This window comes from Aspergillus fischeri, genomic scaffold (assembly GCF_000149645.3).
Source record: "Aspergillus fischeri NRRL 181 1099437636266 genomic scaffold, whole genome shotgun sequence".
Classification (NCBI taxonomy): Eukaryota; Fungi; Ascomycota; class Eurotiomycetes; order Eurotiales; family Aspergillaceae; genus Aspergillus; species Aspergillus fischeri.
In genome coordinates, this window is record NW_001509760.1 from 4,018,208 (window position 1) to 4,032,438 (window position 14,231).

At 44.5% G+C, this 14,231-nt stretch overlaps 3 protein-coding genes across 3 annotated transcripts, besides 5 other annotated features; 1 reads left to right on the forward strand and 2 right to left on the reverse strand.

Annotated features, from left to right (window-relative positions):
* Positions 1-554: 554 nt before the first annotated feature.
* On the reverse strand, positions 555-1,013 carry NFIA_060740 (uncharacterized protein; the record flags this gene model as incomplete). Its single annotated transcript, XM_001258614.1, has 1 exon — positions 555-1,013. One exon carries the CDS (start codon positions 1,011-1,013, stop codon positions 555-557), a length of 459 nt encoding a protein of 152 aa, XP_001258615.1.
* Positions 1,014-3,354: 2,341 nt separating this feature from the next.
* Positions 3,355-3,441: a microsatellite.
* Positions 3,442-6,112: 2,671 nt separating this feature from the next.
* Positions 6,113-6,143: a microsatellite.
* A 1,502-nt stretch (positions 6,144-7,645) lies between these two features.
* Positions 7,646-9,250, forward strand: NFIA_060750 (uncharacterized protein; the record flags this gene model as incomplete). The annotated part of the gene is made up of 1 exon (XM_001258615.1): positions 7,646-9,250. One exon carries the CDS (start codon positions 7,646-7,648, stop codon positions 9,248-9,250), a length of 1,605 nt encoding a protein of 534 aa, XP_001258616.1.
* Positions 9,251-9,314: 64 nt separating this feature from the next.
* Positions 9,315-10,455, reverse strand: NFIA_060760 (uncharacterized protein; the record flags this gene model as incomplete). The annotated part of the gene is made up of 3 exons (XM_001258616.1): positions 9,315-9,413; positions 9,545-10,059; positions 10,431-10,455. The coding sequence occupies 3 exons, from the start codon at positions 10,453-10,455 to the stop codon at positions 9,315-9,317; spliced, it is 639 nt and encodes a 212-aa protein (XP_001258617.1).
* Positions 10,456-11,931: 1,476 nt separating this feature from the next.
* Positions 11,932-12,426: a mobile genetic element.
* Positions 12,427-13,050: 624 nt separating this feature from the next.
* Positions 13,051-14,226: a mobile genetic element.
* Positions 13,579-14,136: a mobile genetic element.
* Positions 14,227-14,231: the final 5 nt, after the last annotated feature.

Here is a 14,231-nt window from a genome sequence, read left to right on the forward strand (position 1 = left end):
ATTGACTTGCTGAACTTGAGCCTGACTCACGGGGACGAAGGGTGATATGTCTCCAACAAAGCTCAAATTAGCGCAGTTCCCATAATCTACTAAGCTAGTGTCAACCAGTCCGAGATAATAACGTTTGTATGGTAAATGCATACACGCGGAATATCAAAGTAAGGAACCTCTCCGCAGAGGCATCTCCGAGGCCTTGAGCGTCCTGATTGGCTAGACGATTGTGTGGATGATTGATTTGGGCGATCTGATTGTCCCTGGAAGGTTGTAAATGAAGTGTTTAATTGCCTATCTCGGTGTGATTTCTTCTCCCACCTCTTCCGGAAGGCGTTAATCTCATCATATATATTCAGATTATTATCTTCTTCCAGCTTCTCCTGCCTAATCGCGGCATAGTGAGGCAGAATTAGTTCAATGGCGTCTAGGAAGGCGGAAGTGGCAACATATCTAGTCAATTAGGCCAATCCAATCTCTTCACATTCGCCTATTGTACTCTCCCATTCTTCAAGCCATCTATCTATATTCTCATTCGGCTTCTTCGCGCCTAAGTGAGTGAATCAGAGCTTGAGGCTTGCAATACGCGATTGCTGCGATGGTTTAAGCTTCTTCTTTAGCTTGACTAGGCACTTCCGTTCGGATAGTTTCTTGTCTTTCAAGATATGCCAATGCTTCAGGCTGACCGTTGATTGGATGGTATTCCAGATATTCATCATTCCGGCCGATTTCTTCTCATAGAGATGTCGGGCGTCTTTATAGTCTTTCCGCGTCTGGGTCCAATCAAATTGCTCCATTAGATTCATAGATCCATATTGCTTTGCAGGGACCGGTTTAACTGGCTCCTTCGGCTCGTCATCTTGATTCATCTCATCTTCCGGATCGAGATATTTCCATATATTCCATTTCTTCGCGATCGATTCGATGTATCCAATCCATGTCCACCAATCATCGGGCTTATCTAGTATGATTGGGACCTTTGTGGACGTGGAATCAATTAGATTCGCTTGATATTCCGTCATGTTGGCTCATGGGTGCTGAGATTCCCTTGCGAATAGCTTCACGCCTTCCAAATAGAGAAGCCAATCGAGAGCTACGGCCTAATCGCTGAGGCCTAGCCCAGACGTGATCTAACTTCTTATACTAAGGGTGAGCGTCAGGGCAATGGAAATCCGATAGCAGGTGAACAATCCGGGCTCATAACTGTCAACCAGTCCAAGATAATAATGTTTGTATGGTAAATGCATACACGCGCAATATCAAGGGAAGAAGGTCTGATTCTTCTAATCTATGATATCATACTAGAATTTATAGACAGGAAAGATAGATGCCAGCGAATTGGAATCAAATCGGCGAGTTGAATCGCAATATGATCTATTTCTCATGATCTAATTGGTCAAACCCGAATTCTGGAGAGTTCCGTAAATCCTTTACTAGATTTGGTAGCCTAGCTGGCTGACAGATAGATAGGCTTATTTGAGATGCGTTGGCTAAAATGGAATGACATCCTTCTCCTGGCATAATCTCCTAAATTTCTTCTAGCCTATTGTGTAGCAGGCAGGGCCCGCTGGGTGCTCGGGCTGTTCAATCGAATCATACGGCCCTTGCGAAGTCATATCCAAACTGGACACCAGCTGCTGGCCATGTGACCTCGTACTAATCAATGTAGCAATCTGCCCGGTCACGTGACCGCGAGAACCATTCGCACACTCCTTTTATGTTCGGCCGCCGCGGCCCTAGCTAGATTTCTCCCTTAGCGATTTCTTACCGTCCAAACCTAGGTCATAGGTTTCTAGGGCTTCTAGCCCGTGACATTATTTACTATATTACACAGTCAAATCTCTCAGTTCTCTAATAATTATCCCTCATCTATCTATGAGGATACCCCTCTAGATAGCTCTTCCTTCCTTCCATCTGATGGTCCACAGCCATTCTTCCCTGACGCCTCATATAGCCAGCAGATGCCTACTTCTATACCTGATACTGAATTCACCTAGCCTCTGGTACCACCCTCCATCCCTAACACTCTTGAACGCGTTGGCCTAGAGAAGAAGAAGAAGAACTATCTTCTCTGGACACAGATGGTGAATGATGAATTTATTATGTGGTGGTTGAAGACTAAGTTTGGAAGTTAGTTAAAAAGGAATATCTTTAAGAATAAGTATTAGGCAGAGTGTTAGAAGCATTTTCACCAGGTTACCTCTATCTAAGATGGGTCTCTGAAGGTTATATGTAAAATATGCAGCTAAATCCTTAATTATCCAGCAGACAGCCATTATGGAACATCCTCTATGAATAAATACTTGCAAGGGGTTAACTGTCAGAGGGTAGCACCTTATTCATAAGATATTAGAAGGCTTATACAAGAAGGGGTATATTAATATATTCATCCCTACAGATTCATTTTATCTCTACTAAGTTCTAGTTATCTTAGGCACATCTAGCCTCTTAAAAACCTACCTTTACTCCACAAGCCTGGATGGAGAGGGTAATTACATTTATTACTACCTTATAACTGCCATTTCAACTCATTAAGCACCATTAGTTTAGTGCCCTTATTAAGATGGCCTGGCTTGCACCATCCTTACCCAAAATCCCTTCTGTATATATGGTCTGACATCACCTTTAAGAGATGGTTAAAGAATAACAGCAGAATCTTCTTTACAAGCTTCCTACAGGTGCTAAGCTCTCTATTATATTAGATTACTGGACCTCACCCTTTCACTAGGCTTTTATAGCTGTCACAGGCTACTTTATTAATGAGGATTGGAACTATTATGAGATCTTGCTTAGCTTTGAACTACTTTTGAACTACTTTATGGTACATACACAGGAGTTAATCTGAGCTTAGTTCTCCTTAACCTACTTTAAAAGCATGGGATTGAGGACCAGGTCTTAACTATTACCACTGATAATATGTCTAATAACTCTATGTTAGTAGAGAGCATCTAGGACTCTCTTCAGTCACTTAAGCTACTAAACCAGACACTAATCATTCATATATCATATATAGCATATGTTATTTAACTTGGTTTAAAAGAGCTTCTTAGTAGGATGGAAGTGAACCCCAGGAATAAGAGAGAAGAGATGGAATAGACTAAGGAAGAGAACAGGGCTCAGTAAGAGAATTAAGAAATTATATATACTCTTAATAAGGTAAGCTACCTGTTACGGCACCAAACACCAACTACAGCAGCAATCACGTAAAGCGGAAAAAGCAGGCAGAACTACGGAGCAACCACCACCAATCATTCACCACCAGCAAAGACTGCAATTCAAATGACATAAACAACACCCCCAACCAATCAGGACGATTATGGAATACCTGAGGGACTACCATATACCAATGCTTGGCAAAGGTAGATGGTAGACAACTACCACCGGCGGCTACCGTGAAATGGTAGATGGAATGGTAGAGGACTACCAACGGCAACTACCATGAAATGGTAGACAAAATGGTAGATGAGGAAGGAACTATATAAGGACACTCATTCCCACTGTATCTAGAGATCTTAGTTTAGTTCCTTGTGTTCAATACAAATAACTCACTTGAGTACAAGTTCACTAGTCTGATTCGTCAGCTACTCTCTTACTATTAAGGACACGTCCTTAATAGGCCTTGCTTCTATCTCTACTGTTTATTGTTCTTGTATTACCTTTGGATTGTCCTTGATCCTGTTTGGATCATTGTATTCTTGTGTCAGACATATACCTGGTCGGTATATCGTTAGGCTACCTGGTCGGTAGGCCTCAGGCAAGTATCGGATATAGTCCAGGGACTATATCACCCCGTTCCCAAAGTAGTTGACTAGCAGAAGAACAGTAGAGATGGATCCCAGGGTGTGACACTACCCTCTTTAATATTACCTTAGTTCATACTTATAATATATTAGGTTCAGTAGCTTGTGGTCTATATTAACAAGAGCCCCTAATACTAAGAGGCCTTACAGAACCTTCAGATAACAGAACCAAAGCTTATACTAATGCAGGATGTTAGGACCTGCTGGAATTCAACATATCTAATGCTCCAGTGCGCTAAATAGCTATAATCTATGTTTAATAGGTTCTGCGCGTAGTACAGTCACCATAATCTATAGCTAAGCTAGGAGGAATGTGTCACACCCTGGGATCCGTCTCTGCTGTTCTTCTGCTAGTCAACTACTTTGGGAATGGGGTGATATAGTCCCTGGACTATATCCAATACTTGCCTGAGGCCTACTGACCAGGTAGCCTAATGATATACTGACCAGGTATATGTCTGACACAATGATACAATGATCCGAGCAGGATCAAGGTCAATCCAAAGGTACACAAGAACAATGAACAGTAAAGATAGAAGCAGGGCCCATTAAGGACGTATCCTTAATAGTAGGAGAGTAACTAATGAATCAGACTAGTGAACTTGTACTCAAGTAAGTTATTGATATTGAATGTGAGGAACTAAACTAAGAGTGCTAGATACAATGGTAATGAGTGTCCTTATATAACTCCAGCCTCCGCTGGTAGGCATAGTAGATGGTATATTGGTATATTGGTAGGTGTTTGTGTTACCTGTATACCATTTATGTCATATACCAATATACCACATCACGTGGTAGGTCTGACTAACCAATCAGCCCTTGTCTCATGATGTGTCCAATCATCTTCAACGATTGGATGTTTGCTTCTCATGATTCTGCCTGTCACATCCGCCCTTTGGGCTAGTGCGGCTGTGTTGGTGTTGTAACAGAATGGCAGCAGATTAATTATCTTCTTATAATCACTTAGCCATTCTTTACATTCATAACCACCCTCTTAAAGACTAAGGATATTACTGTCTATACCATCTTCAGTATCTACAATAAACTTTTTTGTAGCGGGCAGGGCCCGCCGAGTGCTCATGCTCATCAAGCCCTCGCGATCTGCCTCAGGCACCAACGAACTCCCATCCAGAGAGGACACCAGTAGTCATGTGACCTCACCGCCATTCGCGCACCCCTTATTATATTCGGCTATTGCAGTCCTAGCTAGAACTCTTCAGCGATTTCTTACCGTCCAAACCTAGGTTATAGGTTGAACCGGCTTCTAGCCCGTGACATTAGATGCTTAATTCCTTCCGATTCCTACCAATTCCTGCTTGATCCTGTTCAGTTAAGACATATATATACGTATTGATCAGATTTTTGAAGAAAAGAAAAGTCAAAAATCTGTTACAATTCATCATTTACTAACCACTCATTAACTGTTTTATTTTTCTTTTTAGTTTTTCCTTCAAAACAAGCTATATCAAATTCATTTCAACTAAAGTGCTTGTAATCTGATTTACAAGCGATTATTGACCGATTTACCGCTTATACAGATGTTTGGGGGGACCTCATGGGTGCCTTGCCTTGCCTTTACCTGCAGGGTCTGGGTGAATATTACCACATTCAAGAATAAAGTGGTCACACTTATTTATATCCTTGCAGCATTCACGTCCATTAGCCACCTCACTCAGGTAGCAGTTGTACCACTTCTGCATCGACCAATTAGATTCTGCATTTTAATCACTTGTTTATCGATTTTTAAACAATAAAAACTTACATTGGTCGAGAGGGCAGCCATGGTAGGTGCAGTTGTAAAGAAGTCGAAATTAGTGACGTGGATCGAAACTTTTACCAAGGGTGGTTTCTGTTTACGTGGCAATCACATGATTGCCAGGACCATTAATCAGCAGGAACTTGACACGCGACCGAAAAAACGAGGCTTTGTCATCTGCAACCACGTTACAGTGTGCTCTAAGGTACTGGACTAGCATTAATACAGCCATACGGAGTAAAACTCCTATTTTGTGGTACTGACAGACCCCCAGAACAGAAGCCATCCCTGTATTACAGCTGGTGTTTTAAAGTCTGGGTTACTTCAAGACAATCCTTATGAAAGAAGGGCCGGCGATGAATAGAGCAGTCATACTGATGACTTCAGTGCGACAGACATAAAAGTTTCAGCAGTATAATGGTGATATACAGTCATTCTCGAAATTGCCTTGACCGGTACACACTATGACTATCTTTCTCGGCCCCGCTGCCAAGCCTTTAGCGCGGATCATCTATTGGGCCCACCCCATTAAGTTGCGGTCTGGTGTGTTCCCCCCAAGCTTGTACAGTGACGTTCAAAACCAGTGACATTCAAAACATGGGGCCCTCAACTCGATGCGTCCAGCCCAATAGATGATCCACGCTAAAGCCTTGGCAGTGGGTCCATTCTTCTTCTTGTGGGTGTTTTTGAGAGCAGTTCGGGAGCAGTCCGGGAGCAAGCGCGCTGTCTCGGGAGCAAAACGACTCCCGATGACTCCTGAAGCAGCCAAAAAGGGGGGGGTACACAAAGGAGATTGACTTACGGCAGCCGCCAGTGGTGCCATGATCTTTCTTGTCGCATGTCATTATGAGCAGTACATCCGGAGGAGCAAGCCTCTCAGGGGACATCGTTGACACCAGTCCAGCAGAATACCTACAAAATGGAACCAGCGCCATACGGGCCGGCTTACCTTATGCTGTGATTGGTGAGGAGTTTTGGAACGTTGAGCGCCTCCTAGATTGTCGCACGGGGCGGAAGGGACGGAGAGGTCGCCTACCTGACCATGGAATAGTTGGCACGGGAAATCACGGGCAAGAGCATGATACATGTAACCAAGGAGTTCACTGATACGAGTCGTGCCAAGCAACGCCAGAGACTTTGAAACGGCTTATTTCTCTTGTCAGAAGGGACAAGTCCGTGGAATCAACCTTGGTGAAATCTGCTTAGGCGCCGGCCTGAACCACAAACGCACTGACAAACACATTTCTGAAGGTGGATACTCAACTCTGGATGTTCAGCGGTTTTGCCTCGGAGAGCTCTGCTGGTTGTGGCTACCTAACCTATGTACAGAGTACAGTACGAGACTGGTGGTATTACGTTGGGTAGGGAGACATTGCCAAACTCAGGGAGAGAACAGTACCTGCTTTTGAGGATCCATCTGCAACCTATTGCCCGTAATAAGTGCATCTTCGTACCTAGGTATGGTTAAGATGGGGTTATTCCGCCACGTGTTCATTTATGGATAACCTTTTGTGATATTCTGCGCAAGGTCTATAGCTGTAAGTTGCTTTTAAAACTAGATCCATACATTCTTGAGTCTTGATATATATCCCGATCCTGAAAGCAGCCGATAAACTCTGGTGCGTAGAAAAGTGACTTTATACATTCAGGCTGGTATCGACGGGGATTCCGTTTATCTTCTGACTCTAAGCCAGCGTCTCTCAATGCATCGTCTCTGCCTCGGAGCCTCCACGTACTTCCCCTGATTGCTAAGTGCCATTCCTAGGCATGCTCGTTACTAATGTTTCCGACTCTCCCAATCCTGGAGAAACCTAGGCGCTAAAGAAGGATCTTTCGACCATTTCCAACCGGGACATATGATGATATATCGACCACTTCAATACCTAGGTAATTGAATTACCTTGGAAGAGGGACTTTTGGCGGCAATTAGGCAAGAAAACGGACCGGAGCCCCACTTAGATCACTTCCAAATGGCGTACAAAGCTTGATCTCACCCGGGGCTCTTTCTTGGATTCTTCCCTTTACATGAATCACAGGCTCACACAACACCAATCAGCCATCCCGATGGTACCGAGTACCACTCCAAGATACCTCCACGATGGCGTCCCAACACATTCAGGTAGCCACGCCGCCCTCCAAAGACGCCATCCTCGAATCCCTTGTTGAAAATGTCCGCGCCTGCAATGCGCGCCTACCGCCCGGACGCGACAATATCGTCTTTGGCGCGTGCGAACTCGAGGCGGAAATGCCGCTGCTTCTCAACCGGCCTGGCGCGCCCCTCCCGTGTAGGGAGCCGCCCGCCGAGTTCGAGACCGTCAACGCCCACTTTTCAGCCCAAATGCACGCTTTCTTCAACGCACTGCACGACCTTGAGGACATGGCAGACAAACCGTCCTCGGACGACCTGGACCTCTGCCGCCCAGACGAATGCCTTCGGCCCGTCATATGCGTTTCCAACCAGTCCTTCGAACCCCACCTAGACTGCTTGCACCGCGCCTTCCACACTCGCCGCCTCACCGTCCAGAACCCGGACAGCCTGCCCCTCCTCAACCGCGTCACTCAACTGCGCATCCTCCCCGACCGGGATTCCACCTTTGACCCAATCAACATGCGGCCCGTCTCCTTACGCACGCCCCTCGAACTCGCCACCCGCCTCCCTCAACTCCGCGAGCTGGACTGCCCCTGGCTGTGGGAGCGCCTTCCCATTGCCTTCACATCCAAGGCACTGCGCATAATTTCCCGCGTCTGGGCAGGTCCTTGGCGCGATGACCGCGCCGAGTTCGCGCGGGCTGTGCGTCATGCCATGCCCTTGTTGCCATCCTCCCTCACCAAGGTCCGTCTCTGGTTCTGGAGGCCCAGCTCCCATTGGGACGAGGTGGACCAAGCGGCGCAGATGCCCGACCTTGTTGGCGCGTCGTCGTCGTCCTCGACCAACGAGTTTGAAGGCATGGACCCTGTGTCTCTTGGCCTGCGGGACCTGGGAAGTCGCCTGGAGGAACTAGACGTCTGCGCGCTCATCACCCCCGATCTTTTCCCTTCCGGTGGCGACGGTTTGTCATGGCCACACATGCGGCACCTCAATGTGGAATTCCACCCGTGCGCGCCCGACGGCAGCTGGTACTTTTCCGGCCCGCGAGGGGAAGATCCCCACGCGACAGGGTTCGCCATCACGAGAGAGGAGCACTACCCGCCCGGCCAGGAAGACGACGACGAGACGCACGAGTTGATGTCCGATGAGGAGGAAGAGTACCAGGGCGACGCACCGGACATATACGACCTCCGCAACCCCGACATGTTCCGTCTGCGCCCCATCGCGGAACGCATCAACCCTTTGCTCTTGGCGTTTGCCTTGTCTCTGCAACTGCAAAAGATGCCCGCCCTTCGAGACGCTGAGCTGTTTACGTGGCTTACGCGGCGGCCCTCCAAGGAGAGGGCGAAGGAGTATGAAGGGAGTGATGACGTGCCTCCAACTTCGTATGAGGAGGAGACGGTTATGTTCCGATGGGGGGTGAGATACGAGGCGCCTGCCGTTGGAGGAGATGGGAAAGGAAAAGTGACCTGGCAGGTCGATGAGGACTGGAGGCCGGAGGACGGAGTCATCAAGGCGTTTGAGGATCTTGTGGGCGGAGACGGGGGGAACATGGAGTGGAACGCGTTTGAGTTTGTGGAAGAGAGGGAGCAGGATCCAGAGGACTATATCTGATTCTCATCAGATTAATGTACAGAATCAACAATCCTGGCCGGTAGACCACACTCGAATCTCAAATTCAATCAACGAAGGGCTGATAATCGCGCTCACTGCTACTAACAAGCAGAAAAGAAGACACAGCCAACTTCTTCAATTGATTCTTGTCCATATACTCCCCCTGTATGGTCAAACTTGTTACTACCTCGCTAGTAATCAGCAGCATTACTCACCCCCTTCCCTGTACTAGGCACTAACACCAACACAATACGCCTCCCCTAACCAATAATTTGTCACACAATCGCTACTCACCGCCGGATTCCACGCCAAAAACTGCTTCAGCATAATCCCCGCCTGGCTCGCCAATGCTGTGCAGGTCAGACCGTCAGTCACAAGGGACCACTTGTTGCAGTTAGCTGGCGAGCCGGACATGGTAGGCCCAGGAGGCGTAGGTTTCGTCGACGTAGGCTTGGCCGTCGTCGTGGGTTTAGTCGTCGTCGGGGTAGACCCGCCAGCAACACCAACACAGTACGCCTCACCTAGCCAGTAGTTGGTAGAACAGTCGGAGCTAACAGCCGGGTTCCACGCCAGGAATTGCGTGAGGGAGATGCCGGCTTGGGTGGCTAGGTCTGTGCAAGAGAGGCCGTCGGTGACGAGCGACCATTTGTTGCAGTCGGCGGGCGAGCCGGTCATGGTTGGGCCGGGCGGTGTTGGTTTTGAGGTTGTGGGACTGGCGGTGCTTGTTGTGGTTGCGCTGCCGTCGTCGCCATCGTCGCCCGAGATACCGACGCAGTAGGCTTCGTCGACCCAGTAGTTGGTCTTGCAGTCTGACGAGACCGCCGGGTTTCATGCCAGGAACTGCTCGAGGGAGATGCCGGCTTCTGAGGCTAGGTCCGTGCAGGACAACCCGTCCGTGACGATAGCCCACTCGTTGCAGTCTGCGGGCGAGCCTGACATGGTGGGTCCTGGTGGTGTCGTGTCCTTATCACATCAGCCAGGGAATGCTGAGGTAGAAATCAAAGTTGTGTATGATCCTGGCAAACATACAATGAAGAAAGGCATCCGGACTTTTTGCATGCTGTACCTCGACTGAGATCAACAGGTGCTGTAGATTTACTAATGGTTGCTATTTTTCTAGGCGGGCCCTAAGATGTAGGTGACACTTTAACAATGATGCCCTAAATAAAGACGTTATAACCTAAACGATATGATGCCCAACCCATAATGTAGTCTGTCATCTGACAAGTAAATAAGCTGCAGGTATTACACAATCTCAGCTTTATGCTGGCTCTAATAAGCTTACAGTAGAGACTCATCCATTGTGATTGTAACATTAAATCCATATGCCAAGCATTTGGATATCACTATTACTTAAGTCCTATACAGTTTCTGCGAAAACAGTTTTCTTCACCTGTACTCTCTACGGAAGTGCTTGCCAGTATGCACCTACAAATCACTCTTCTCTATCCCACAGGGGGTGGAGGACCCTAGTAGAGTCCGAGTTAGGGTTTGGCCTGAAGCAGGATGGTGGCTGGCTTGGCAGAGAAGGGTCCGACTTTTGAATTGGGAGGTAGGGTCGTGGCACCAGATAGAGTTGTGTGCATTTCAAATTTAGACAGCTTACTGGGTAGCCAATTCAGCATGATCTGACCAAATTTCAATGGGGAATTTGATGATTTGCGGATGTGGTAAGGGTGTGGTTCATGTGCCAAATTTTGATGTGGTTCATTCCCGCAGAATAGTATAGATTAGAATAGCACTACCCATAAACACCCCATGGCTGCAGATGCAGTCGTAGGCAGTTTAAATTTAGCCAGTTTACTAATCTGCTAGTCCTGAGTTATGCAGCTAATTTTCAGTATTAAAATGAATGATTTGCAGGTGTGGTGAGGCATGTTCCATCCCCCAGATTTGGTATAGTTTAAGTCCCCGTGGATAGAAAAAGCAATGCCCACAAAGAAATTTAGGGGCTGAATCCCATCATTATTCAGATAGTTAGTTAAAGAGTATGATATTCATCTAAACCATCCATTAAGAATGGAACAGCAGTGTTGGTGAAAACCATGCTATAGTTGATTGTTGACCATATCCATGGGTTGATCCGCTATGGTTGATCGTTGATCATATCTATGGTTCTAACCTTATGGTCATGGATCATCATTGATCATCATCGATTTCAACCATTAGCAAATGGTGATCTAATCTATGAGATCACCCAGCTATGAGATCATTCAATATTCGAATGGCCTATGCTAGAAGGAATCATCTATAAATACACCCTTAAAATCACCCTATAGCTAGTCATAATTAATTAAGGAATTAAGACATTAAGCTAAGATATCCTTAGCTATTTTTCCTTCTACTATTCTATTCTATTCTACTACCATTCCTCCTATTCTTCCTTTATACCTAGGCAAGCCATCTATTCCCCTCTATATTCATGAAATTTCCTTTGTCATTTATATACTATTTAGTATATACTGTTCATTTTTATTCACAGGTTATGAGCCCGGCCTTGCTCAAAGGCAATTCATTATACCTAGGCCTAGCCTAGGCATCTATACTATTGATCATTTATTGATCGATATCCTTTCATATCCATATACTAGGCTCATGCCTAGCATCGATTGATTATCAATCGATATTCTGAGCCTATAGAAGTCATATTTAATATGGCATCTATGGATAAGATAAGCCTACCAAAGCTACGAGGCTCAGATAACTATATAACCTGGTCTATTAGGACTAAGGCTACCCTTATAAAGGAAGATCTATCCTCTACTATAGAGGAAGATATCTCTGGCAAGAAAAATGATAAGGCACTAGCTATTATTAAACTTCTATGTGAAGATGGACCCCTTCTTCATATAAAGGATATAGCTGGGGCTAAAGAGGCCTGGATAAGGCTTCAAGATCTTTATAATCCTAAGGGGTTTACTACTGAATATCTTACCTTAAAGGATTTCTTTAATACCACATTGGATGATTTCCAATCGATGGAGGAATACCTTAATAAGGTTAAGGCATTAGTAGATGACCTAAAAGGAAAAGATATCATTCTGCCTAACCAGGTTATTATAGCCTGGGTGCTAAATAGCCTAGGCAATGAATATGAAGGGTTTATATCTAATATAACCCAGGCCCTTAGGAATGACCCTAAAGCCTATACCATTGAATCCCTATTTTCTAGCCTTGCAGACGAGGCACGAGGAAGGGAAAATGGTCATAATAATAGCCATAGGCTACTATATATTAAGGCTAAGGGTAAATCCTATAAAAGGCAGGCCTTAGGCAGATACTGCCAACATTGCAAGCTTACTAGTCATGATACTAGTAACTGCTATTTCTTATTCCCTAATAAGGCACCTAAAGGGTGGAAAAAGGGGAATAAGAATGATAAGATGAATCAAAAGGATATAAAGGTTCAAAAGAACCAAAAGAATCAGACTAGACTAAAGGATAAGGATGCTCTAGCAGCAGTCCTATCTAGTCTAGATCCTGATGTCTTATATGATTCCTCAAATATGAATCTTCATTCAAATCCTCAATCGAACACCAATTCGAATCATGATTCATCTAATAGTCATGAATATGATCATTTAGATCAAGATATGACTAAGAATCCTGAAATATATACCCTTCAGGCTATGGACCCTGATCCATTGCTAAATATAAATGATATCCCTGATGACCAGCTATTTGATATAGCTGGGAATGAGGTATGCCTACCTCTTATAACCCCTAATACTAGGGCAGTCACTAATATCAATAATAGTGAACTAGATCATCTAGTCACTAATGATCACTTATTACCTCAAGAAGGATTAAAAGTGGATTTTGTTATTGATAGTGCTGCCACTATAAATACCATCCATAGAATGGACTATTTCTTTAGATATAAAGAAATAAACAAAATAATTTCATGGGGCAAGGCTAAAAGCCTAATAGCTAAATATCAGGGTGATATCCTTATAAAATACCCTTCAGGGTATATAGATATAATAAAGGATGTCTATTATATCCCTGAATTAGGGATTAATCTTATTAGTGTGGATAGAATATCTGAGGCACTAGGGACAACTACTATCTTTACTAAAGATAAAGTATCCCTATATAAAAATAACCAGTCTATTATAGCTGGATATAAAAATAATAGCCTCTATCATATTCTATTTACTATCCTTTACCCTAAGGAACATATCAATGCCTGCCTAAATAACTCAGAACTATCTGAATTTCGCAAATGGCATATGAGACTAGGACATATAAATGCTATACCCCTAGGAATGCTACTTAGCACTATGGGAATAGCTATATCTAGTCATGAACTAGAAGAATATAAAAGAAATAAATGCCCTACCTGCATCCTTGCTAAGGATAAAAGGTATATTAATAAAGAATCCTTTAATAAAAAGGAATATGATATCCTAGAAAGGATCCATAGTGATATAGGAGGCCCCTTATCACCTACCTATAATAATTATAGGTACTATATAACCTTCCTAGATAAGAAATCTAGGTATCTATGGTTATTCCTGCTAAGGCATAAAAATGAGGCTTTTCAGACCTTTCTAAATTATGCTAAAAAGGCAGAGAATAATAATAATAAGAAAAGAATAAGAGAATTCTTTTCAGATAATGGGCATGAATATACTAATAAATGCTTTCAAAAGGCATTAAATGACTATGGTATTATTCATAATACTACCCCTATCTATACCAAAGAGCCTAATGGCCTAATAGAAAGGATAAACTTAACTTTACTTAGTAAAGTAAGATCCCTTCTAATAATGGCAAATGCTCCCAAATATCTATGGGGTGAGGCACTACTAGCTAGTGCCTATCTATATAATAGAACCCCCCATAGTGCCTTAGCATTCAAAACACCTTATGAGGTATTTCATAAGGAAAAGCCATATATTCAGAATATTAGATCATGGGGATCTATTACATACTACCATAGTAATATACATAAAGATAAGCTATCCCCTAGAAAGGA